The following is a 27,007-nucleotide window of genomic DNA, read 5'->3' as shown; positions in this document are numbered from 1 at the left end:
AAATAAATAATAATAAAATAATACAAAATAAAAAATGATTAAAATAATCAGATAAATAATACATCTAACAGTACAGTACTATAGTGAGTAGAAAATTGTAGTTATGTAATGTTAAAAAAGTAATATATTCAAAATATTATTTTCAAATAATATTTAATTTAATTATTTATGAATAGGGACTTTATACATTAAAATATCTAGCTGCCTTTTAAATTTTAGGATAGTGGTCCCTTGCTTTACAAATACAAAAATGACAAATAAATAATAATAAAATTTTTTTTAAATAAATAATTTGGTTAAAAAATATTGTATTAATATAAATAAAAAATGTGGATTCAAATCAAATCAAATAAACAAATATTACATTTAACAATATAGTTTAATATAGAGTAGAACATTTAATAATGCATTGTAAAAAAAATATATATATATATATATTTTCCAAATAATATTTAATTAAAAAATTTAGAAATGGGGTCTTTATATATTAAAATATCTAGCTGCTTTTTACATTTACGATGGGGGTCCTTCGCACAATAATGATCATATATAAGGTTCTGTGGCATCTAAAAAACGTAAAACTCCTGTCTAACAAATTAAAAAAAATATCATGCTTGTCCTCAATTTCATTCAGGATGAAGAGCTGAAACGGAAGAAGCGAGAAGAGAGACTGGAGGTGATCCGACACAATGCCCAGCTCAGATATGCCATGAAGAGAAAAGTGAGTGCATGAATAGTGGGATCATTTTTTTTTTTTTATCATCTTTACCTGGAAATAAACAAGGTTTTATGATTTAGTTCTTAATTCTTCACAAATCATAAATAATTTGAGTATGGATCTGCTATTTCAGTTGTTAATGGATATTACATTTACCCAATAAAAGTATCAGGTTGCTTATTGTACCTTTAACAGGCCAGTGAAGAAGATGAGGCTGTAAAATTACCCTTCAGAAATCATTCTAATATGCTGATTTGCTGCTCAAGAAACATAACCTTTCCTTTAATGTGAAAAGGAAATAAGCATAATGAAAGGTCATTCAGCATGTCTGCTAGCTACTAAAGTAATGTTTTAGACATCAGGTCACACTATCATTGTGATTTAATGTAAATATCATAGTGTTGTATGGTTGCAGAAGTCGATTGAAGGCCAAAAATCTGATGTACATCAAACAGATCCTTTTTGTGCTGGAGGGACTTGTGCGCACACTCGGAGGTCAGCTGTGTGGCAGATTGTTTTGTTTGTGTATTTTATCTTGTTCCATCTCATTTTATCTAGCTGATTTATTGCTGTGGTTTCCTGTTAACAGGTAAAGTGGGTCAGAATCCGAACGCTCAGTCCTGCCAACTAGGTAAACAAACACAACCGGCACGCAAAGTACAAGAAACCTTTCACAACTAAATGTTTTCGTCCTTCATAAAGTGTTCTGATTTTGAATTCCTTTACACAACAGGAAGCGAGCTGCTGACCATTTTTAAGTCATGTTTTAGTCATTTTTAATAATCCATCTTAAACATATTTTGTTTCAGAGCCAGTGCAACATTTCTCATTCTCATTTGGGTTTAAGTTTTCGTTTTTTCATCAAATATTTCAATTTTATTTTATTTCAGCTTTATTTCAATTAACAATAACAACACTACACCAACTTTATTGATTATTATAAATAATATTTATATATAAATATATAGTATGTATATATATGTGTGTGTTTATTTTAGTGTACTACACAGTTATTTATATACTATATTATATTATGAATATTTTGAATGAGCTCTTATTTTCATTTTTAAGTTTAAATACATTTAAATTTTTTTATTTTTAGCTTTATTTCAATTTTAGTTTTATTCATTTTAGTAATTTAACTTAAACTTATTTTATTTCAGATAGGTGCCAATGCAGCATTCTCATTTAGAATTTGTATATATATATGTATCAATGTTACTGTATATTTATATATTTATAAAATGACATTGGTAGAGCCCTTAATGTGGTTTAATCTATCTTTTGAAGGTTCAGAAATATTTTGAGAAGAGCATGATCAGCCAAAAAGTGAGTATGAGAACACATTTATGACACATAAAAAAAAAAAAAAATGAACACAAACACACACAGATGATCCATGTGTTGTGTAGCTGTTTGGATTTGTGGAGAAATACGAAGGCAGTGGTGTAAACATACACTCCGGATCTAAGAACAAAGAGAACCGTCGCATAGAAGGACTGGGACGCTTCCTGCAGACGCTTCAGAACAAACCTACAGGTACAGTCCGGTCTCAGTCAACACTTACTTCCTCATTCACCCTGGTTTTACACAGAGAAGCAGTGTGGATTTGATGTTCTAGATGCTTCAGATCAGCAGATGGCAGTAGAAGACAAACCAATCATGGCTTCTCCAATGATGCTGGTTGAAAGTTTCCTGTTTGCCCTCACTAATGCCAACAAAGACGGACGAGTCATGATACAAAGGCAGGGTAAGTGAATATTTGATCACATGCACATGGATACACATATGAAATTGTCTCTCACACATAATTCTCCTTTCTTCTCCAGCATGTCTCTCTCAGAGCAGTCTGAAGTTTCTCTTGCTGAACGCCGCAGTTCACTTTGCACAGATCATCCAGGAGTGCAGGGCCGTGATCATCGCTGGGGGAACCATGCAGCCCGTCAGCACACACACACACACACACACACAAACTTCACATGCACTGTTGGACACAGTGACACAGCTGTCTCAGTTACATAACTTTAAACGGACATATTAAAGACTCTCAGTGTGTAGAAGAGCATGCTGAAAGCAAGACTGATTTTGTATTCATTATTTTGCAGATTGCTGATTTTAAAGAGCAGCTTCTATTTTCCGCCGGGGTCACAGAAGACCGTATTTTAGAGTTCTCATGTGGTGAGTTTATGGTATTGTGCATATTTCTTCCTGCTATCTTTTGCAGTGTTGCTTATTATGTGTGTAACTCTTGCATAATGGTTTCAGGTCATGTCATACCCCCTGAGAACATCCTACCCATAGTCCTTTGCGCCGGCCCCTCTGGACAACAGTTGGAGTTCACTTTTCAAACTAGAGACACGCCACAGATGGTAAAACTTACATGAGCAAATTAAAACTACCACAGATGGTTGCAAGCAAACACGACAAAAATCTGCTCGTCTTAAATTATGGCCACAAAGTATCATCAGTTGTACACTTATATAAAGTATTGTTTTATTTTGACAAACTTAACTTTAAAACGAGAACAAATATTTGTAAATGGCATATGAAAGCTTGTTTTTCATTGGAATTAAGTTGATTTTTGTGAGCCCATTTGCAGATATTTGTAATTGTAGATAATTTTGTATCATTATTTCACTTCATTTTAAAGGGGTCATATGATGCTTTTTTAAAGATCATTATTTTGTGTATTTGGTGTAACAGAATATGTTGACATGCTTTAATGTTCAAAAAACACATTATTTTTCAAATACTGTACATTATTGTAGGTCCTCTATGCCCCGCCTCTCTCAAACGCTTCGTTTTCTACAAAGTCCCTCCTTCCGACAAGCGCAGTCTGCTCTGATTGGCCAGCTGACCCAGTGCATTTTGATTGGCCGAACACCACAAGCACTGGTCGGAAACGCCCCTTACCATAATCGCGAGCTTCATCTTTCCCACATAGTGGGGTAGATATGTGGGGGCGTGTTAGAATGAGCCGTTTTAGGGGGGCGTGGCAGAGTCTTAACTTTGATAAAGAATATCTCTTTGGTTTTGAGACTTTAGTCTTTGCAACTTCAGGGATCTTATCTATGCACAATCAGCTTGTAACACTCCAAAGAGAAAGGAAAACTTGAAATCGCATCATATGACCCCTTTAATACATTTATCAGAAAACAAGACTTCTCATCTTATGTCATTTTTGCATCTACCTTGATTTAAGAATTTTTAGACATTTGACAAAAATACTGAGGAAGAACAGAGCAGTACAAATGTGATCAGAAGGAGCAGTAAAAATGATTTCATCAGCTACTTTTTTGTGTGTAAATTTAATTAAAAAGTAACATATTGACGTATTGTATTCCATTTAATTTAATTCCTTACATTCTCTTAATTTGGTCTTAAAAAAGTTTTTAAAAAGCCTTAAAAGTAGTGAAATTTGAAAACAGTTATTTTAAGTTGTAATAATATTTCACAATATTACTGTTTTCACTGTATTTTTTGGTCAAATGTAGCCTTGATGTGCATAAGAGACTAAATAACACAAAAATATGTTTAGCATGATCTTTATACCTGTTACCTATCTCAGATGGAGGAGACGGGCCGTGTTCTCTCAAACCTCTGTAACATAGTGCAGGGGGGCGTGGTCTGTTTCTTCCCCTCCTACGAATATGAGAAGAGGATTCTGGGACACTGGGAGAGTACTGGCGTCCTACAGAGGCTAGAGTCTAAGAAGAAGGTACACAAACACCAGTACTACCGTGCCAAGTCAATTTATACATGAGTTAAGATGCTCTCTGTGTGTTTCAGATTTTCCAGGAGCCGAAAAAAGCCAGTCAGGTTGAGCAAGTGCTCAGTAACTATTCCAAGTGTATACAGGTGTGTTAGTGTGGGAATATTACTATATTAACAAGTAAATTAGAGCAGGTCTGTCTGTTTATATCTACAGTAAATGACGGTTTGTTACGTTAATGCAGCGCTGCAGTAATGCCGGAAGTGGCCAGACAGGGGCGCTGCTATTCTCTGTAGTAGGAGGGAAAATGAGTGAAGGAATCAACTTCTCTGATGACCTGGGCAGGTAAAACTGCGTTCAGAATCGCATGCCATACTATTACTGCAGTATACTGTAAGCAGTATGAATAAATACCAAAAATGTGCCATATACAATGAAGCACACTACAACAAGACAACAATATAGAATATTTCACTGCATATACAATATAGTATATATTACTATTATTTTCATTAACTGATACTAAGACTATTAAAAAATATATATTTATACTTATTTCAATTAGTTATATGCAAAATAATCTCGAGTAGTTGCAACATTTAAATTTTTTAGTTTAAGTTGAAGTACTAAAATTACTAAATCCAAAAAATAATGAAAATAACTAAAACTAAAAACAAATAATAACATAAAAAAATTTCAAAATATAAAAATAAAAACTACCGTATTAGCCCGAATATAAGACGACCGCGTTTTTTCAGATGTATTTCCAAGAAAAAAATATCGTCTTATATTCGGGACAATACGGTAATTCATAATATCAATAAATACTTTATTATAATAATGATACAAACATTTTAAAATTTAACTTATTTCAATTAGTTGCAAAGGCAACTTTTCCATTTTTTTTCAGTTTAAGTATGAGAAGTTTTTGTTTTGTTTTAAGTACTAAAATGAAAGTAATGAAAATAAACGAGAACTGAAATAAAAATGAAAAATGAAAAAAATCAATAAAAATACTAAACAACACGAAAACAACTCAAACTTAAACTAAAATGAAAATAAATGTAAAATATAAAAACTACTACTAATATTACTGAATGCTATATTATATTAAAATAATGCTTGATGCATACTGCTTCACTTACTGTTTTGTAAAAAATAGTATTTAGTGTATACTGCACAGTATGTAATAAGTAATATGCTAGAAATTAATGAACAATAATCATTGAATGAAACACTTTTGTGCTTTTGTTTAGATGTATTGTTATGGTTGGAATGCCGTATCCCAACATAAAGTCACCGGAGCTGCAGGAGAAGATGGCTTACCTGGACAAGAACATGGTGAGACTTCCTACAGGATGATGCATTTGGGAAGAATCTGCCATTTCTAACTCTCTCCCTTCTGTTTCAGCCTCACGTTGGTGGTAAAAGTCCTGGGAAGGCACTGATTGAGAATCTGTGCATGAAAGCTGTCAATCAATCTATTGGTAGGCGGAGCCCCGTACTCCTGTAATTCAATGCTGTGTTTAACAAAAGGCAAACAAATGCAGATTGTAATACAAACAGACATTGTCTGATTTCAGAATAGCCTATTAGCATAGTACTTTTATTATTTATTCCATTTAAGACTAGTATGCAGTCTGCTTTCTAACAGTCTTTGAGATGAGTAAGAGCAGAGTACAGCTCAGTTTCTCTCCTCACCTCACGCAGGTCGTGCGATCCGTCATCGTGGCGATTACGCATGTATTGTTCTGTGTGATCACCGGTACGCCCGATCAGGCACGCTGCAGAAACTTCCAGAATGGATTCGATCCAGCACGCACACACACACAACATTTGGTCCCGCCTTCGCCAGCATCAGGAGGGTAAGTGTACTGTGCAGTATGTTGTATATACTGCCTACTTTTTTTTTTTTTTTTTAATTGTACATTAAACAGCATGCAACAAATTCAAACGGTAGTATAGACCCTTTTTCTGTTAGTAAACATTGTGACGTTTTTCTGTGGGCGGAGCTTAGGTGGAGGCAGAAAGATTCCCCTGACCACTTCACTAACGCTAGCTATGAAGTTTGTTTTGATTTCTCAAATAGTAGATAGAATGTCATTGTGGCAGAGTGATAGACGAGCATGTGAAGTGCGACTGAGGGCTGGTGTGTCTCTCCAGCTGCGTGCTGCTTTAATGAGACAGACGTTCTCCAGCTGTGCTCTCTGTAAGCAGGTCTGTTCTAATGACAGGAAGTGGAGGATGACAGGATGAGGATGATTCGTTAGCCGTATGCTCCCTGTCTGATTTTTTATTTGATTCTGCAGTTCTTCCTGGAGAAGCGACAGAGACCGCCGCTCTGAGGACATCGACTCGACAGCGCCGAGCCACGTGTGTAAAAATACTACGGTGTGGAATGTTGTTGGACTACTCTGGCCTTGTGAATTATTGAGGCGGAGTTCTGCCGCCTCTGTCCTCTGTGTTTCAGCATGAGTTTTTGGTTCAGTTCTTAACTTTCATTTAATTAAAGCTGATTTTTACAAGACTGGATTAGTTTGTTTGTAATCCAAAATGTGAAGCCAACAGACTCGCTCAGATGGGCTAAAACAATCATAGTAGATTAGAGTTTATTTTCTGTACTAAAGACACTAATACCAGAGATGTTTTTGAGCATGTAAAACAAAATATAAAAAAATACAACCTGCTTTTTACATTCTTTTTTTTCCTTGAGGAACATTAGTTATTTCACCATCAACTTCATGAAGTCACATTATTTTGAATGAGCACGAGTAGTGAAAAATGTTCATCAAAAAGAGCAATTAATTATTAAAGTCAACATAAGACAACCATAATGTGAGATTTACGAGTTAAAGTGGGTAACATTAATATTTACCAATCGCTTGTGTGGACGAGATGACATCAGATGAAAAGGAAAGTCATTTAAAAAATGGAGGAAGTTACTAAATTTTGATGAAAGGTTACAAAGAAGCATTTTGAAATTGTTTATAAATCATGCACAAATGATCAGAAACACAAATGAGGCATGCTAATAGGCTGAATTTAGAGTCAAGCTGACTCAATCCAATTGTTAAAATGTCTTAACTTTTGCTAGTCTGGTAAATATTAATTCAAAAGGATGTTAAAAATGGCAGCTGATATCACTTCCAGTTCATTCATCATAATGGAAATGGAAGGTACAGTCAAGCACATTGCATTATGGGATACCATGTGCCCTGCTGCATACTGTAGCTCATCCAGGAAGTCTATGCATATTATGTACAGTGTGCATCAGAGATAGGATTTTTCCATATTTATATGGATTTTTGTATTTTGTAATGGACTTTTTTATTTTTTAAATGGTTGAAAAAGTCGAAGCTCTATAGTTTAACATTTGAAAGCCAAGAAATTAAGTATTATACAGAAATTAAATTTTTATTAATACTGTAATTTTTCTGTTGTTCTGTAAATTATACTTATATATTTGTTTTTTATTTTGCAGTAATAATAGTATCATTGCAGTAGTATTATATAATGTTTAATATTATAAAAATATTAAAGTTTACATTTTCAAAATTTTGAAATAATTTGCACTGATGAATCAAGCACAGATGACCAAAAATGTGCATGAAGAATGCAAATAGTGAATTTGGGATCATGTTGACTTTAATAATATAATCTTTCAGACTATAAGGGTTTTCATGACATACAGAACACATCGTCTTACACTTGTGTTAATTCACTGACCTTCAGGTTACAAAACAAGAGACCAAACGTCTCACTCGACACTCACTCCACAGCTCTCCTTGGAGAGACAATATCTCCAGACCCTGTCTATGAGGATTTCAACTCTCCAATCTTTTGAGTTTCGCACTCAAATCTGGGTTGCCATGGTTACGCCTCCCAGTCATCTTCATCGTCTGCGGTGGGTTGCTGTGGCGCTGGAAGGGGCGGGATCACATCTGACATCCTGGCGAACGCGCCGCCGGAGCTGGCAGGTGCTTCGGATGAGTCTCCAGCCGCCGGGCCCTTACCAGAGATACCTGTCAAATATTCACAGTGAAAAATGCATCAGGTTGGATTACAAAACTGAGACTGAGGCGCTAAAACGAACCTTTCCTGCGCATGGCCAATTTATTGAAGAGGTCAGACATCAGGTCTCCACCGCTCACCGCTGCCCCAACTGGAAAAAAGACAACTGTTAGGTTAAGCAATAGGAAATATAACTGTTTTTTTTTTTTTTCAATGAATTTTACACGTTACATGGCTTCAGAAGACTATATATAACTACGAGGATGTACAAAAATGTATCAAAAGTGACAGTAAAGATATTATAATATTACTAAAGAATTCTTTTTTTTTCAAATGGAATCAAAGAATCCTGAAAGAAATGTATCACAGTTTCTACAAAAATATTGAGCAGCACAACTGTTTTCAACATTGACAATGATAAGAAATGTTTTTCTTAAGCAGCAAATCAGTATATTAGAATGATTTCTGAAGGAACATGTGACACTGAAGACTGGAGTAATGATGCTGAAAATTCAGCTTTGATCACAGGAATAAAATACATTTTAAAATATGTTCAAATAGAAAACAATTGTTTTAAATTATAATACTATTTATAAATATTACTGTTTTTATGGATTTTGTATCAAAAAAGGCAGCCTTGGTGAGCTACTTTGATAAACAGAGACATTTTGCAGAACCAAAGATTTTGAAGCCAAACAAGTCATATACAAGTCATACGGATCACTTTTATTGTGCATTTTTCACCTTTTTGGAGACTCCACAGCATCCGTTTCCCATTAACTTTAATTGAAAAGAAAATAGCAGGTTGGATTTTCTGCTAAACGTCTCCTTTTGCCTTTGTTATTTTCTGCAGCAAACAGTGCATATTTCAGGAGAATAACAAGTAGCAAAGATTATTACATTACGTTCTTTCAAATCTTAAGTGTGGCATTTACTCTCACCCAAGTCCTAAATCATTAGTAATTACACCTCTCAGAGATGGCCAATTCAAAAGACCACAAGGTTTATCCATTGATAATATATCAGTGAAGAATTTGAAATATCTGAGACTTTGTGAGTCCAGAGTCAGTCGATTTCAGAGCAAATGTCAAGCAGATTTAATGAAAGTAAATTTCTCTTTTGACCTTTCCAAATACCACAGCGCTCTTCCTTATACCAGCGATACTGAAACACAATTAATTCCTCTTGCTTTAAAAATGAATACTCTTGTAAACTTAGTATGTTCATCTTGCAAAATAACTGCATGTACATTTTTACATATATTCTGGATTGTTGCCAGGGTGTACCTATGTGGTTACTAGGATGTTGCTTACCGGTCCAAAGTTTCTACACATGGCTTGGCTTTTTAATGCTTCCATTAGCAAACACTAACAAGTTTCTTACCCTAATAACAGTTTAGCTAATGTTAACACCCTCTAATTGACCCTGTTTGACAGTATGCTTTCAGTACAGAGTGTAAACACTGCTGGCGTCTGACCTTGCTCTTGCTCCTTCTGTTTTTTCTTCTCCATCTTGCGCCCTTTTACATTGCGGAGGTTTGCTTTGCCGATACCGCCGGCATTTCGGATTGACTCCAGCAGACTGGCTCGGCCGTCCGACGGCTGTAACACCTCAGTAGGGGCTCTTTTCACTATACCTGTATATATAATATATAAATTATATACACTAATTTATATAGATTATAATATAAAATAAATTATATACACTATAATTTATATATAATTTAACACTATATAAATTCAGCTTTGCTATCAGAAATAAATTACATTTGAAAATATATTAAAACAGACAACAGTCATTTTAAATTGTAATAATATTTCACAATATTACTGTTTTTAATGTATTTTTGCCTAAATAAATGCAACCTTGGTAAGCATTAGAGACTTACTGACCACAAACCGAATGGTAGTGTATATGGACAAAAAAAGATAGTTTTTTTTGTTGTTGTTGTTTGTGGGCAGAAGACAGAAATATAATTGTGTTATAGTTTTAAATAAATGTAGGTTTTGAAAATGTAACCACTTTTGCAGTCTGAAAACAGCTAGGTGCAGGAAAAAAAAAAACACTAATCACAACTGCACATGTAAAGAGACCACTTACAGTTCCCTATGCTAACTCTGCAATGACATACTGCGCTAAAAAGACTCACCAAGTCAATAAATCTGAAAAATGAATCTTTTACCTGTGGGAGGGGCTTGACTTGAAGGTCAGCGCTGTACATGAGGTCATCAGCGATGCCAGGTAAGTCAGGCAGGTAAGACGGCACATCGATCTCAGGCACTTGCCCCAGGTCTGGCACATAGAAATAATTCTCTGCAGTCTGAGAAGAAAGCATGAAAGTGATATTAACTGAGCTTGCATCCTGTTTTCAGCGTATCGCTTCATTATAGGTATGACTGAGCGGCTCACCTGTCTCTCTAGCTGCTCTCTCTTGGTGATCGACAGCGGTGCATCAAACGGTTTATCTTCCTTTTCGGTCTCTAACGTGGTGTGTGTTTTAGTCACGGCGCCCGCCAGAGGGTCAAGAAACACATATTTCTTATAGCTGAAAATACACAAACATGCACAGCGATGATTATATGAGCATTAATAAGGTTGCATCGGCAGTGCAGCATTCAGTCAATATGTGTAGGTGTTTGTGTACTCACAGGTTCTCTGTAGTGTTGAACAGCAATAAGGAGCTGACTGAGTTGACATTTCTCGGCAGACTTCCCAAACCCTCCTCTGTCTCATGCTCAGAGCGCTTCTTAGTGTTTACACATACTGGCAAATACATCAACTTCTCCTATAAAACACATTTATGGGTCATTTCATGAAACATTTTTAACATAAATTTGTGTTGATAGTTTTATATTGTAATTTGACACTTCTTAAAAAAGATAATTTGATGCAGATTTTTTCACAGATATCCTCAATGAACAATTTTTCAATTAATGATTGTTAAGCGCTTGCATGGTTTTTAAAATTGAGCTGAAAGCTGATTGGTTGCCTCTATGACGGAACTATCCAATGGCATTTTTTAATTCAGTTAACAAATGGATAAAGAAAAGGTTTTGACAAAACAACAAAGAAAGCAATTGATAAATGAACAAAGAAAAGCAAATGGTTTTTCAAAATGCTATTTAAAATGTGCATTTAGAAATAACTTCTAATTTACTATTTTATTTAAAAACATTTAATCAATGTATTTTTCAATTTAAAATGATTTATTAATGCGAGTGTGTGTGTGTGTGAGAGAGAGAGTGTGCGTGTGTGTGTTTGTGCAAGTGTGTGTGTGTGTGTGTGTTTGTGCGAGTGTGCGTGTGTGTTAATTATCTTATTTAACTACATTTTAAAGCATGAATTTAACAGTTTTAAACATTCCCATTTATTTTGCCATTTAAAAATTATGTATTATTTATTTAATTACATTTTAAATCATAATTTAAATAAAATGTTTTAAATATGCCTCTTAATTTGTCCATTTAGAAATAGATTTATTTATTTAAATTTTTATGTTTTAAATATTACATCGACAACTTATTCCTTCATTTTATTTGCGAATGTCTCTACTAGTGTTCCATAAAAATCATAGCAATAGAGTTGATATTTTATTACTATTCCAACTAAAAAAATATATTAAAAAATTACATAAAAATAAAAAATTATTAAAAAGAGGAGCGACGTCTGTACTGTAGTGACAGATTATGACAGATTTTTTTGGTTTATTAAAAAAAAAAAAACTTTAATTTATAAGGGAATATATAGAGAGAATTTGAAGACAAAATGCTAGCTCATATTTCCATTTATTTCAATGATTTTTTAAAAACAAAATATGTGCCATATAGACTTGAAAGAAAGATAGCAGGAGTAGGAGCTAAAAAACAAATGACTGAATTTGTTCACCTGGAGGGCCTTGTCATCCAGTGGGCGGAGTTTGCTCTGAACTTTAAAGCGAGGCCGCTTTTGGGAGGCGGGATCTACTGCACCTGTAAAGATGGACGAATATTCCTGCAGTTTTTCTGGAGCAGGGTATTTGGCACTGGAGAACACCTACACAAACACATCAGACATAAAACCACTCAGTACAGTGCAATAATTATTAATTAGTCAATTAGTTGGTGCTTTAATCCAAAGTGACTAACAGTACAATTATTATAAGTACAAAATTTCTACAGCTCAAACAGTACAGCAGTCAAAATCTTAATGGTCCGAAAAATAGGCTTAATGTTCTTAATTCTAAATTCTAATTAATTCTTAGTTCTCAGACCTTTCTTGATAAGTTTTAATGATTAGCTTATGCCCAAGCTACAACTCATATTCACTTTCTGCTCCAGGCATATGTTGCAGAATAAGTTTCTCTTCTACGCTGTGTGACTGACTGTCAGATTCTCTGTGTGTCTGAATCATCTGCATCACCTTTGTGGCTTTCTTGCTTCCTTTGATCTTCTGGACTCTGGCCTGAGCCAGTTTGATCCGGTCTGTGACAGACTGAAGGTGTGCACGGTTCTTCTCCACGCTCTGAGACACCCTGTCAAAACCAAACCAAGTCAAACTATAACTGTAGGATACAGGTGAACACATTTAGATCAGAACTTCACTAAAGTGTAATCTGAAATTCAGGCCATTCTCAATTTCTTTTGTTGTTGATTAAAACGGTTTCACAATTAATCCAGTATGTTTGCTGGATGGTTAACTATTTTTACATGATCGACATTGCTAATTTCAATTTCAAAAATGACATTTTTAATCTGCCTATGACATATAAACTCATTCTGTTTTGCAGGTATTTCTGAATGACAAATTCTATGTAAATACTGCATTAAGTACAAATTTAATTTTGTATGTTTGATGTGCTATAAGAAATAAGGTTATAAGTGCATCATTGCTTTTTTAAATTTAACCAAGAAAATCCCATTGAGATATTGCATTCTCTTCTTCCAGAGAGCCCTGTAATAGACATATAATAATATACGTAATATACATGTACCTTACCATAAAAAAAAAGTTTGTCAGTAAGATGACTTTTTATTTTATTATTAGTTTTATTCAGCAAGAATGCATTAAACTGATCAAAAGTGACAGTAAAGACATTTCTGAAGGATCATGTGACACTGAAGACTGGAGTTGTGATGAAACTGAAAATTCAGCTTTGCATCACAAGAATAAATTACATTTTTAAATATATTCAAATAGAAAATAATTATTTCGAATTGTAAAAACATTTCACAATTTTACTGTTTTTATTGTATTTTTTATCAAATAAATGCAGCCTTGGTGAGCACAGTTGCGACAGCCGAACCTGGACGAATGAGAAACGCTTCAAGTAATATTTTCCAAACATCATGCTGAATAATGGTGTACTGCAGCACATTAGCAGATGAAACAGCGCGTATACTGTGACCTTGGTGGCTCTATGCCAGTGCCATTTGTCCTGGCTTGATATTGTAATGTCTTTTTATTACACCTATTGTAAGCCATCTGTGTTTACCAGCCGTGTATCTCTTTCGTTTGTCCATTCTACACCGTTTCTGTGGACAAACATTGCGAAAGGGAAAAAATATGCCTTGATTGCAGTAGGCAGCTACAGTATACGCCAGCCTGAAAACATCAAAAAAACGCAGCAGGAAGGAGAGCGTAATTGTGCATGTGTACAGTCCTATCATCACTACTGAGTCAGTGTGCTCCTCTGTAGCCTATGGCACTAAACTAAAAGAGACCCTCCATTAGAAACGGGGGAAAATGACAGAAGAATGACTAAAAGAGAAGGGGGGAAGGAGAGGCTTAATGTAGCTGACCTAGAAACGCAGTGCTTCACCACACACACACACACACATATGTTCCCTGGACCCCTACGTGCCATGTTGTCATGGTAACGCTGTGGATGGTTTTCCAGCCTGTTCAGCTGGAATTAGCATATTTGAGCACTCACTCCCTCACAACTGCATCTCATGCAAAACACACTTTTCATTGTGTTTCTCTCCTTTGTTATTTTGACACGGTCTAATCACGCTCCCTCCTTCAATAGCCAGGCGCAACAATAAGGACGGTCTGGGGCCGGTGTGAGGGGGTTTCGGGCCAGCGGACTGAGCTGTCACTTACCTTAAAGGACCAGTGCTGCGTCGCCACTACATCTTATGTTTATTGATCATGTACATGTGTTTTTATGCCTTGCACACATAAATATTTGCTATGTGTTATTCATCGAAAGTTTGTTAATTCTTATGATTTAAATATTGTTTGGGATCGATAAGATTTAAATAAGGATTTTAAACTCTCATCAAGGCTGCATTTATTTGATAATCTAAATAATAAACAGTAATATTGTGAAATATCATTACAATTTTAAATACCTGTTTTCTATTTTAATGTATTTGAATATGTAATCTATTTCTCTGATGCAAAGCTGAATTTTCAGAATCATTACTCCAGTCTTCAGTGTCACGTGATCGTTCAGAAATCATTCTAATATGTTGATTTGCTGCTTAAGAAACATTTACTGGAATAGAAAGTTGTCTAGCTTGTATTTGAACTAGACATCTTTTGTAACATTATAAATATTTTACTGTTGCTTTTGATCAGTTTAATGCATCTTTGCTGAAAAAAGTATTCATTTCTGTAAAAGAGCAGTACTGTATATATAAATGTATTATAATATATTACAAATTAACTAATAAATTATTTATAGCAAAAAAATTTTTGTAAAATTATTCTAAAAAAAAAATTTAAAAAAAATTGTTACATACAAAAGATGTTGCTAAAATAAATGTAAGTTCAGCAACATACATGCCAAAAATATTTTTCATAAAATCTATATCCACCTATTAAAAAATCCTTATTTTTGAGACCTGAATGGGCAACTCAAAAAGTAGCACTAATATATAACATTGGTGTGAACTGCTATAATATTATTGATTCTAGCCTCTTGAACTGTTGCATCTCTGATCTACACAAAAGCACTCTTTGCAGTATAAAAGAGTGTGTATAAATGTGTGTTCACCTATTGAAGATGTCTGTTGATATCGTTTCCAGGTACTGTAACGCATCAGTGATCTGATGCACAGCCTCTTCTCTCCTCAGATCCGGCTGGATGAGCGGTACAGAGTACACCTGTCCCTCCAGGTAACGTTTCTGAGTCATCCTACACATACACAGATACACACACCAAAGAATCATTCAATCTGTATGAGCAAATTGTGAAATATAAAGTCTTAAGTCATTTTCAATTATCTAGTGTTATAATTTGCCAAAGTAGTAGCTGATATGTGTGATGTGCTATACTTAAATATGACATTCAAATACACTGCATACTGAAGTTGGCAGCCCACATAATATTTATGCTTCAGTGGACACTGTATGGAAATGGAAATTTCATATCATGTGGGATTGATGCTTTTTGCCCCCGCAGATACATGGGTCATGTATCTAGATCCAATCTAGAAGAGTCCAATCTAATCCAGCAACATGAAGCACTAATCCAGCCTAAACAGAGGCTTAACCGAATGACAGTCACATGATGACTCGCACACAAGAGCCGGATAAAGTTGAATAAACACGGTTATGTTGTGTGTCGCAATGCAAACCTTTTAATAAGAGAATATAATAGTAATATGACAGTTATCTGAAACAAATCAGCTGATTACGACACTGATTCTCATTTGATATGCATAACGCGAGCGTCCTGCAATCACCGCTGAAGAAAACACAGCGGCCAAAAATATAAACGGATAACTACAAAATATCTATGAAATGCCGCTGTTAAGATAGAAAGGGAACACTTTACCTGACCATTTATTTGCCAAAAGCGCAAACGTTCGGCTGCTTGAAGGAGCTCAGTCTTTCAGGATCAAAACTTCCGCACTCTCAGATCACGTGACGCCTGACGTCAGCACGTAAACAACAGAAGAAAAACGCATAATAAAATAATAAACAAAACAAATTTAAAGTATATAATTTATCTACATATCAATATTGTAGGAATTATTAAAATATTTATTAAATGTCTATTAAAATGCTAAAACTGGCTCGTGTATGAGACATTATGACTTTTGAGCATCTGTTGTGTTAATAATTTCCACTTTTCATTTGTACTATTATTATCAGCGTGATCATTGTTATTGCTGCTGCTGCTGTTTTTGTTAACAATATAATTTGGCATTTATCATGATGTATGTCCTCGTGTATTTTCCTGTACTTTTGTGTGGGCCACAAGAATCTTAAAATAATTGTCAATGAATAAAACAGCTTTCGAAAGTCACTTCTCTTTGTGTGGTATATTTCATGTAGGCAACATACGAAAGTTGTGAAGGCGTTTTGATCAGTTTTGTTAGCAGCAAACCATTCCCATCATTAACGTTCTGATTTTTGCCTTGTTTTCTGTACTACTATTATTATTTTAATTGACGCTTTGGCATTATAGTGAGAAACAGTTATGCTGCTAATAATGCCCCCTGAAAATAAGGGGGAAAATTACTTTCATTTGGTAACCAAGCAACAGAAATTTAAATTTGCAGCAATAAAATAAGACACTAAGCATGTTTCATGTGTACATGCCATAGGGATGTTTTTTTTTTGAAGATTAAAAGGCATACAAAGATACATTTTATAATTAATGATTAATTATTAACAACAAATCTAAATGAACGATTAATATAAACAGAAAATAAATGAATAAACAAGCATATCCAGATTTCTTATCATTTATATATTTAGGAGATAAATAAACTTAAGCAAACTCTGATATTGCGCCTCATTACGTGCCCCCTGACGTCACTGGCGAACGCGGCCCCGCCCCCTTCAATCCTGTGTTTTGACATCCTCGCATCAGCACCACTCCGCGCATTCCTTCATGCGCGCTCTGGGCACGGAGGTGGAGGTGGAGGCGGAGGCGGGGGTCTCACTCTCTCTCTCTCTCTCTCTCGGTTCAGCCATTTAAATATCAACCCGTGCAACTGGTCAGGGGCACTGAAAACAAGACGCCCCGCTTGGATCGGATCATTTGTCGGCTTTTTCAAGAGAGCGTCGCACGGGATGTCGAGCCTTCTGGAGAACCCTCTGCAGGCGGTGCTCTATCTGAAGGAGCTCACCGCCATCGTGCAGAACCAGCAGAGTCTGATCCAAACCCAGCGATACCGGATAGACATACTCGAGCGCCGGCTGGAGGATCTAGCGGTTGAGAATGGGCAGCTCCGGGACTCCAGCAGCCATCACCGGCACCCTCCCCGCTATCATCCGCCTCCGCCCCCCCGGACCTCCAGCCTGCCCCGGACGCCCCCGGTCCAAACCAAGCAGCAGCAGCATTCCCCCCTGGACATGCAGCTCGTTCCTGCGGGACCCAGCAATGCCAGTCCAGACTCTGCTGATGAAGATGATAATGATGCTCAGGACCCCTGCTGTCGGTCCCTGGTCCCACAGACACCTGCCACCTTGTGCCGAGCTGTGGGACTCCCACGGGCATCTGAGTAAGTTCTCATCACACCTTCAACAAATCAGTCTTTTTCTGTAGGAAAACATGAGATCGGTGAGGCAGATTACATGCGCCATCAGGATTACATAACAGAGGAATTTCACTCTATGTAGGCCACAGTGAATATGCAATTGCACATCAATAATACCACGATCACACAAGCATGATGATTTGTATCAATAAAATCATTCAGCATGCTGTTTTTGAGATCATGTGGGTTTGTAATCTATCAGTGTTTAAATGCATGTGTGTGTGTTGCATTCTTAAATTAACAGCACACTCTAAAATGGAAGAAAAATGATTATAGGTCAGCATTAGTTCAGCTCTTTCCAGGGAAAAAGGTCTTGAGAAAGAGGTTGTTAATGCACCTGATTATTTTGCAGCAAGAATGCATTTTAAAAAGCACTTAAAAACACTCTACTGGCATGCAAACACACACACACACGCAGATTTATGCGTAAAGTGAGGCTTTAAGTGACATTCCCATAGTGCATGTGAAGTTGATCTGCCAGCTGGTATCTAATCCACAGTAAGAGAGAGAAAGAATGAGAGATTCAGTGTGTGTGTGTGTGTGTCGTCTATTACGACTGCTCGTCTGCTTCAGTGCACATCTCATGCTGCATTTGTAGAGCACTCCCTCTGTGTGTGTTTATGTGTGTGTGTGAACCCCACAAGCAAAACTGGAATGATACATTCCGCTCTGATTTGTTTAATGGTAGCATTACCTTATCCTTTAGGGGACAAACACTTAGTCAGAGAGCATATTACCTTGTTGTGTGTTTCTTTCTTATATGACAGAATACGTTTAGTTGTACTGTAAGTGTGAGATGCTCATTACCAATGAGTTTTGGGCCCAATTATGCTCATGCACGCAGCTTATTAAAGTTAATCTCACATCACTATCATCAACGTGTCTGGTTATGACAGATATATTTTGAGACTGTTGCATCTTTATTAGCAAATGAAACAGAGTGTTTGCAATAGACACTTTAATAGTTCACTAAAAAATTAACATATGCTGAAAATTTACTCACCCTCAGGCCATCCAAGATGTAGATGAGACCATTTGGAGATATTTAGAATTACATCTCTTGCTCACTAATGAATCCTCTGCAGTGAATGGGTGCCGTCAGAACGAGAATCCAAAAAAGTTGATAAAACATCACAATAATCCACAAGTAATCAACACCACTCAAATTCATTATTAAGACATTTTAACTTTAAACCATTACTTCTGGACAAAATATTAGTCCTCTATCCATAATTTTGTTTTCTCCAGTGAAAAACTTGTCTGAATCAGAAGAGAAATATGCACAGATTTCAAGCGAAAACAACCCAAATTGGATTTTGATGTGAGAGGACAACAGGGGATGGACTTTTTAACTGGAGGAAGCGTAACTGTGGATTAAGGGCTGGTATTTTGGTCAGAAGTGACTATTTAAAGTTAAAAAAACATCTTATGTCGACACCCTCATGTCGTTCCAAACTGGCATTCTTCTGTCGAACATAAAAGAAGATCACAAAAATGTAGTGATGCACCATTTTAAGCAAGAAAGTTGCTGGGAATTTTACATACAAAACAGAATATTATGTTAATAATGAATATTACATAATCACAATAGCAGGACTGCAAGGAAGTGATATGCAAATATGATTATATTGATAGCACTTCACGTTCTCATGTTATGCTGGAGTGTGAAACAAACGTATTTGATGTGCTGTCAACAAAGAAAACTCATCCTGAGCTTTGAACTTCCCTGGACTCCTAAATTAGAGACTGAAGTGTTTAAAATGTTCACTTAATCAGGAAGGAGTTGTGGATTTCTGAAAGAATTGTGAGCAGCCATTGCTTTGTTATAGCCAGGATGAACTGTTCCTCCAAGACTTCATTGAAGTTATTAAGAGGCTAGTGGTTCTTAACTGGTAGGTTTAAACCTAAAACCGCAGGTATGTTCTGTTTGTAGAAATCTTTCTGAGTGCAAAAATCTTACCCGTTTCATTTATGTATGACTGACAGATGTGGCTCAGTTTATTAGTTAGTATATACTGAAAGTGCGTTATCCAAATGAATGCAAGTTTTATATGCAAATACATAAATATTAAATTTATGCCTAAATACTGTTTGAGTGTACTTCTGAGTGCCCAATAGTCTGGATTCAGAAGCAAACCCAGTTGAGAATCACCACACTAAGCTACAGCAATCTCTATATGTGTTCAAAGAGCACAAATGAAGTACCATGCAAATAGTATTGCATTGCATTTAATTGCAGTAATGTGGATTTAAACCTTTACAGGAGCCAGACCGTCCTGCACCAGTTCTGCTGTCCCGCACCAGAGGCCCCAGAGGGAGACTCCCTAACCTGCTCCAGGTGAGGATGACACCTTATGCAACGAGCCAATCAGAAAAGAGTTAGTCTTTCTAAATGCCAAACAAACAAATTGTACAATATGAGCAAGTGATGCAGTAAGGAGAGTGTGAATCTACTTGTTTACCACAGCTGTCTGCATTGGTTAAGTTTCCCATCCTTGAATGGTAGTGGTTTTCTGTTTGCAGCCCCTGTTCTCTTGGCCTGAGGCATTCTGGGTGATGGGATTCAAGCTAGCGGAGTGTAAGTGTGTGTGTGTGTTTGTGAGAAAGAGAGTTAGTGCATGCTGCAGGTGTAGTTTAACCCTCATCCGTCCTCTGTCTGATAGACTGGAAAACTCTGGGCATGGATAAGCACCGTATGTTGATCTTTTCTGTTGTATTCACTTATGTTTTATTTTCTATCCAATTTAAATGTTCTTTTTTTTGTTGTATGCTGTTCTGTTGTATTACATTTGATTATATTCTATTCAGTTTAAATGTTGTTGTTGTTGTATTCTGTTCTATTGTATTCTGTTCTATTCAAATATGGTGGTTTATTCTGTTTTCATTCTATTCAATTCAAATATGTTCTATTCTAACCTGTACTATTAAAATATGTTCTAGTCTTTTCTGTTTTATTCACACTTGTTATTCTATTCTATTCTATTCTCCCTGCCAGGTTCAGTCATTAGCGCGGTCTATTGATTGTGTTTGTGAGAAAGAGAGTTAGTGCATGCTGCAGGTGTAGTTTAACCCTCATCCGTCCTCTGTCTGATAGACTGGAAAACTCTGGGCATGGATAAGCACCGTCACTCAGGTGGAGAGAGAGTCTGTGTGTGTGTGTGTGTGTGTGTGAGTGTGGCAGTTCTGCACTATTTTGGGAACTTCAAACCATCTGAGCTTTGTTGACTGCATATTTTATGTTGCCAACAAAACCAAGTCTTAAAAGCTCTTCTTAATTAAACAGCACATGATAACTCTGAACAAAGTCAGTTCTAAACAACAGAAAATCTATACTTTTGTGTCCAAATTTGAAGAAATCATGACCTCATCTTTGCAGCAAACTGATAAAGTGGAAAGTGCTCATTATTTTTTGACCCTCACAAAAAGCTCTGAATCATATTTTCCAATTTTTGTGGTAAACATTAAAGAGGAGCTTTATTTCTGCAGAAAATCTATTCTAATATGTCCTGAATGGTTGAAAAAGGGCAAAAAAGAAAAGGAAGAAACAAGATAAGCATGCAGTCAGAGTGCATTTTGTTTCTCACCTGTAATGCAATGTAAAAAATATTTAGTTAAATTGACAGTAAAAAAAAAACTGTCTGCTATGGTTGCCAGAAATTCACTGTAAAAATACAGTGACAGTGTTTCCTGTATTACAGGATGCCTGTATAATTTAAAACTTAGAACATATATTTAATTAAGTGATGGAATGTTAATACACCAAGCTACTTAAACTACCGAAATATGCATTTTACCTATAAATAATACAGGTGGTTCAATAGAAAGCCACTTGACAAAAACACAAAACTAAAAAAAAAGCAATAAACTAAAAAAAAAGAAAAAAAAAAGGACCAAAATTAATTATAGTTCTATGTGATGTGTCACGTAGGCTCTTCTAGGAATGTCCTACTATTTTTCCACCATAAATTATATGGCAATTTGTTGTTTTTACTTACAAAAAACATACATTTTACAGAATTACACAGTATTAAATTACATATAAGTGAATGTTACACATTTTCACAGTATATAGTTATAGAAAACAAATTACTGTAGAATTTTATAGTATTTTTCTGTAGAAATTTCATTACATGCAAAAAAAAAACATTTAAAAAAATTACACAATGCCATGTTAAACTACCATTTTTCATACATTGTTACAATTAAGTAAATATTTTTACTGTAACATTTCTACAGTATTTTTCAGTAGAAATGACATGATTTACAGTGTAGAAAAAATGTAAGTGGAGCTTGGCTGTGCAAAACTTGTTTTTAGCAGTTTTCTACGCCGTTGCGGTTGCTAGGGTGTTCTGATGGTCACTAGGGTGTTATGGGTGGTGAGTAGGTGATATCCATAGCTCCAATGGTGTTGCTTCAGTGGTGAACTGAAGTTTAATGCTCAGGGTTAGATGTTTGTTTAAATCGCTAACCGTAAACCTGAGTAAGCACCACTAATGAAGTTTTATTGATGACAATTTTATCGAAGAACAGGAGAGAGCAGTTGAATTTTTGCAAAAGCCTATCGTGATTGTGTGCCAGTTATTTCCCAAATGATCAGGAAAGGGGGTTGGTGGGAGAGAAAAACATAAGCATGCAGTAGTTTCTCACCTTTTATTTGCACAGATCGACTGCCTGGGTTTCTGCTTGATGTTGAAACCTGTCGTCATTCACAATCTGTTTTTAAACAGCTTGAGAGAGAGAGCGAGCATATTTATTAAATCATAACACAAGAAATGACATCAAACTCAAGCTACCAGCATCACATGCTCTCTCACATAAAGAGTAATATCACATTTCAGTTTGGGTTCTCAGATCAATCGCAATCGCGCAGCGACCTAATGGTCTGTAGTGACCGTGTGCACCGGCGTCTGTTTTCACTCTCTTTTAAGGTTCTGCTGCATTTGTTGTCGTTCCTCAGAGGCGAGCAGTACTTGGCGCATGAAAGATGGAAAACCCTGCTCTCTGCTCCTCGTGTATGAGTGCTTACAGAGCTTAAGTGGCCTTTACTCCAGGGTAGCAGCTAATATGCTGACAGTGAATGCAGTCAGCAGTGTGCTTGTGTGTGTTGTAAACCCGTGTCTACACTGAGAGAGAACCTGGAGAAAATGGAAATGGGGTTGAGCCGTGTTGTTAAGCAGAAGAACTGTACTTTGTGACATCTCTCATGATTTAAACATCTGCTTTCCACTCAGAAATGCTTTTTCATGAGCTCAACATAAGAGGAAAATGGCTTTTGTACATACATACATACAGAACTACCACATTTTGCTATAAGTTTGATTGCATCATATAATAATTGCTGTTAATAGTGTTCGTCTGTTTGATTACGTCTTTAATTGATTCTTCCGTACATTTCTGCCATATGTACATTAACTGACAGTCACCACTGATAAGCTACCACTAAATATTGTAGAAACTTAATTTGCTGTAAAGTTGCTTTGCAATGATTTGTATCGTGAAAAGCGCTGTACAAATAAAATTGAATTGAATTGAATATATCTAAAATTCATATATTCAATTATATTATATTATATATAAATCATTTAATTTGAATGATTTAGTGTATACACACACACATATATATAGTATATATATTAACAATTTAATGATTTAATGACTCGTATATACTAATTACATAAAAAAATATATAAGACAAAATGATAGAAAAATTATATATGATTCATTGATTTAAATATGATATGATTTGATTTATATACTGTATGTATATATAAAATGTTTATGTACAAATGTGTATGTGTATACAGTACATACAAACACTCAAACAATTAAATTAAAATTTGTAACAATTTCATTTTTGTCTTATTGATTCAATGAATAGTTTAAAAACCCAAAATGAATAATGGTATTTTATTTTAATTTAATTCAATTTTTGTTGTCTCATTCAATGAGCAGATTCTGACAATTAATTGATGATTTGGAAAGATCATCTGAAACCTTCGCTTGATTACCTCATTTTCCATGAAGGCTGCGTTGAATCTGAAATCTGTGAAAGCCTGCATGTAGTAATTAAGCAGAGTTAATTAGTCCTGAGTGCGCAGTGGGTTCTGATCAGTCTAGATTAAAAGACGGTGAATCTGAGTCAGCCACTGCTCACTTGTGTCATTTGAAACCGCAGCTCGATTCCTGCTGCAGGAGAAGAACAGAAAGATGAGAAAAAAGACGCCCAGCATGACGCGCCGCCCTGCTCACATCCTCCAGAATATGAGCTCTCTCCTGATCTCAAACAAAAACGGGTACGACCCAACGGACACGCATCTGTACAAAATGATCCTTTGATATGAAGAGCATGAAACGATAAGTTAATTTTGTATCTAACTATTTATCTGCAGATAGAGGAACTGGAGCAGAAGTACGGTGGTCCTCTGATTTCCCGGCGAGCGGCCTGTAAGATCCAGACGGCGTTTCGTCAGTACCAGCTCAGTAAGAACTTCCAGAAGATCCGGAACTCGGTTCTGGAGAGTGGGATCCCGCGGCGCATGTCTGTGCGCAGGGTCCGGGTACAGAGGGACAGGTTTTCTGCTGAACGGGCGCTGATGGAGGGATGTTCACTCATGGGCATCCCACTCACACACTCCACCTCACTGCCGGTGGCCACTACAACCACACTCACACACCTGGAGGACACATTCACTGAACAGGTACAGGTACACCATCAACATGTGATATCTATTCAGCATATTTCTATTACAGTCTTTCATGAGTTCAAGCACACAAACAATGCTGTTCTATTCATGCTATTTTTTTTTTTTGTTTGATTCCATTGCATTTGGTTCTGTTCTGTCTTTTTGATTTGTTCTGTTTCATTCTACTCAAATATGTTCTGTACTATTCTATTCAGACATGTTGTTTTTTTTCTATTGTATTCCATTCTAGTCTATTCAAATTGTTATTTTCTGTTGCGTTCTATTTCATTTTATTCTGTTCTATTCAGTTTAAATATGTTGATCTTTTCTGTTGTATTTTGTTCTATTCTATTCAAAAGTGTTGTATTCTGTTATATTTGGTTCTATTCAGTTCAAATGTTCTTATACTCTGTAGTCTGTTATATTCTATTCAAATATCTTGTTCTGCTCTATTTTTTTCTATTCAGTTTAAATATGTTCTTTTCTGTTGGATTCTGTTCTGTTGTATTTGGTTCTATTCAATTCAAATGTTATATTCTATTCAAATATCTTGCTCTTCTGTTGTATTTGGTTACATTTGTTTTTTTTTCTATTCATATCTTTTTCTATTGTATTCAGTTCTATTAAAATGTTCTGTTCAGTCATATTTGGATTTATTCTATTTGGTTGTCTTCTATTCAGCTTAAATATGTTGATCTTTTCTGTTGTATTCACTTATGTTTTATTTTCTATATGTTCTATTCTAACCTGTACTATTAAAATATGTTGTTCTAGTCTTTTCTGTTTTATTCACACTTGTTATTACTTGTTATTCTATTCCCCCTGCCAGGTTCAGTCATTAGCGCGGTCTATTGATGAGGCTTTGAGCAGCTGGAGTTCTATTCGAGAAGGAGAGAAGTCCACTGCGGCCCCTCCCTCTGGATCCCATCCCGAGGGGCTCCTGGTGGACTCCGCTGTCCTACAGGATGCCACGCAGAGCGGCTGTGGGGAGAACATACCCCGCAGCGCCAGTAAACTCATGATGGCTTTCAGGGATGTGACTGTTCAAATTGACAACCACAACTTTCACCTATCCTCCTCAATGCTGGAGTCAGTTTCTCTTGGTAACGGCGTAGCCAAGGAGACCAGCTTGGAACCCCAAATGGGGGGACAGAAAGCAGGCCAGTCGGCATCAACGGCTACAGCAGAGCCTGAGTTTCCAGCTCCGCCACCCAGTGAGGAAGAGAACCAACAGCCAACCGGAACAGATGAACCGAGAGCAGGGGCGGGACCGGAGGGGAAACAGACCAATCAGATTGCATCAGAGATGGCGGAAAACAGCTCCGAGCCTGTCAGTAGCAGCAGCACCTCCACATCAGCGTGTGAGATGATGATTCTGTCTCTGCCCCGCCCACATTGTCAGGACACGCCCTGCGGCACGCTCTCCACGGATATTGCACGCAAACGTCTTTACCGCATTGGACTCAACCTCTTCAATGTGTGAGTACAAAGGTTAAAAGTCAAATGTTTTCATTTACAGTGGCTTTTTTTTTGTGTTACAGGTTTTGCCATGTTTGAAAGTCTCAGATGTCCCACAAAGACAGTCAAGTGATTATTTACATAGCGCTTTTTACAATGCAGATTGTGTTAAAGCAGCTTTACAGTATTAAACGGGGAAATAGTGTGTCAGATTGTGCAGATAAAACCTACTAATCTAGTGCTATTATTATAGTATTTGTATACAATTTTAGTTTTCATTTTAATTTGTTTCACTTTGTATTTAAGTTTTTCAAGTAATAGTTATATTTTAAGTTACTGAAGAAAAAAATAAACAATAGTTTGTTTGTAAAATTTGCAATATTTTTTAGTCTTAATGAGGAAAACTGCTTCATAAAGGGATATTTTCTTTTATCGGTTTGAGTTAGTCTGTCTATCTGTATCTTATCTTTTAAATCCTAATTCAATTTCTGAATATGAATATCAGGGTGCAGAATTACAATGTGAATATAAAGTAGTATTCAATTAGAAGAAATTCATATAACAGTCATATTTAACTGGAAATGCAAAGTTTGTTAAAGTAAACTTTAAATTCGGCTTGTCAAAAACTTGTTTGAAAGTTCTGAAAGAAGTTTGTAGTTTTTAGGCCTTACAAACAAACATATTATAGAATTGTTTAAATTACTAGCCCTAAAGAAAAGAGCTTTTGTTTGCGGGGTTAGTTTGACCATGACTAAAGAGTTGAGTGCATTTTTATTATACTTGCTGTTATATATACACACTGACAAAAACACACACGCTTGCTCATGTATACATACTCAAAGACTATATTATACTCCCTCAGGGGTGACTGTGAGGCTCTTTCTCTGCTCCATTTTGTGTGTAGCTCTTTCAGACACACACACACACACAAGCAGAGTAAAGCCAATCC

General features: G+C 36.0%; 3 protein-coding genes across 3 annotated transcripts in view; 2 read left to right on the top strand and 1 right to left on the bottom strand.

Annotated features, from left to right (window-relative positions):
* Window positions 1–7,776, top strand: part of LOC107705769 (putative ATP-dependent RNA helicase DDX11-like protein 8) — a 9,903-nt gene extending 2,127 nt beyond the window's left edge. Inside the window, exons 3-21 of the mRNA XM_016509222.1 lie at window positions 635–721; window positions 914–934; window positions 1,054–1,061; window positions 1,134–1,213; window positions 1,308–1,349; window positions 1,452–1,476; window positions 2,002–2,047; window positions 2,131–2,257; window positions 2,340–2,468; window positions 2,548–2,660; window positions 2,824–2,896; window positions 2,984–3,087; window positions 4,287–4,436; window positions 4,508–4,576; window positions 4,675–4,775; window positions 5,687–5,771; window positions 5,842–5,917; window positions 6,141–6,295; window positions 6,740–7,776. Of these exons, the coding sequence (XP_016364708.1) occupies window positions 635–721; window positions 914–934; window positions 1,054–1,061; window positions 1,134–1,213; window positions 1,308–1,349; window positions 1,452–1,476; window positions 2,002–2,047; window positions 2,131–2,257; window positions 2,340–2,468; window positions 2,548–2,660; window positions 2,824–2,896; window positions 2,984–3,087; window positions 4,287–4,436; window positions 4,508–4,576; window positions 4,675–4,775; window positions 5,687–5,771; window positions 5,842–5,917; window positions 6,141–6,295; window positions 6,740–6,775 (1,527 nt within the window). The 3' untranslated portion in view covers window positions 6,776–7,776. The remainder of the gene's footprint in view (window positions 1–634; window positions 722–913; window positions 935–1,053; window positions 1,062–1,133; window positions 1,214–1,307; window positions 1,350–1,451; window positions 1,477–2,001; window positions 2,048–2,130; window positions 2,258–2,339; window positions 2,469–2,547; window positions 2,661–2,823; window positions 2,897–2,983; window positions 3,088–4,286; window positions 4,437–4,507; window positions 4,577–4,674; window positions 4,776–5,686; window positions 5,772–5,841; window positions 5,918–6,140; window positions 6,296–6,739) is intronic.
* A 191-nt stretch (window positions 7,777–7,967) lies between these two features.
* LOC107705768 (WAS protein family homolog 1-like) lies at window positions 7,968–15,569 on the bottom strand. The gene is made up of 9 exons (XM_016509221.1): window positions 15,421–15,569; window positions 12,840–12,951; window positions 12,327–12,473; window positions 11,090–11,226; window positions 10,851–10,986; window positions 10,542–10,761; window positions 9,919–10,077; window positions 8,524–8,592; window positions 7,968–8,452 (listed from the first exon to the last, which is right to left on the bottom strand). The coding sequence occupies exons 1-9, from the start codon at window positions 15,567–15,569 to the stop codon at window positions 8,304–8,306; spliced, it is 1,278 nt and encodes a 425-aa protein (XP_016364707.1). The 3' UTR covers window positions 7,968–8,303.
* A 1,700-nt stretch (window positions 15,570–17,269) lies between these two features.
* LOC107705799 (IQ motif and SEC7 domain-containing protein 3-like) overlaps window positions 17,270–27,007 on the top strand; it is a 25,821-nt gene continuing 16,083 nt past the window's right edge. The window contains exons 1-5 of the mRNA XM_016509256.1: window positions 17,270–17,881; window positions 20,181–20,255; window positions 24,093–24,210; window positions 24,307–24,615; window positions 25,430–26,079. Coding sequence (XP_016364742.1) covers window positions 17,451–17,881; window positions 20,181–20,255; window positions 24,093–24,210; window positions 24,307–24,615; window positions 25,430–26,079 — 1,583 coding nt within the window. The 5' untranslated portion in view covers window positions 17,270–17,450. The remainder of the gene's footprint in view (window positions 17,882–20,180; window positions 20,256–24,092; window positions 24,211–24,306; window positions 24,616–25,429; window positions 26,080–27,007) is intronic.

Source organism: Sinocyclocheilus rhinocerous, unplaced genomic scaffold (genome assembly GCF_001515625.1).
Source record: "Sinocyclocheilus rhinocerous isolate Xijiao unplaced genomic scaffold, SAMN03320098_v1.1 scaffold834, whole genome shotgun sequence".
NCBI lineage: Eukaryota > Metazoa > Chordata > Actinopteri > Cypriniformes > Cyprinidae > Sinocyclocheilus > Sinocyclocheilus rhinocerous.
This window is presented reverse-complemented; position numbering and strand designations above follow the sequence as displayed.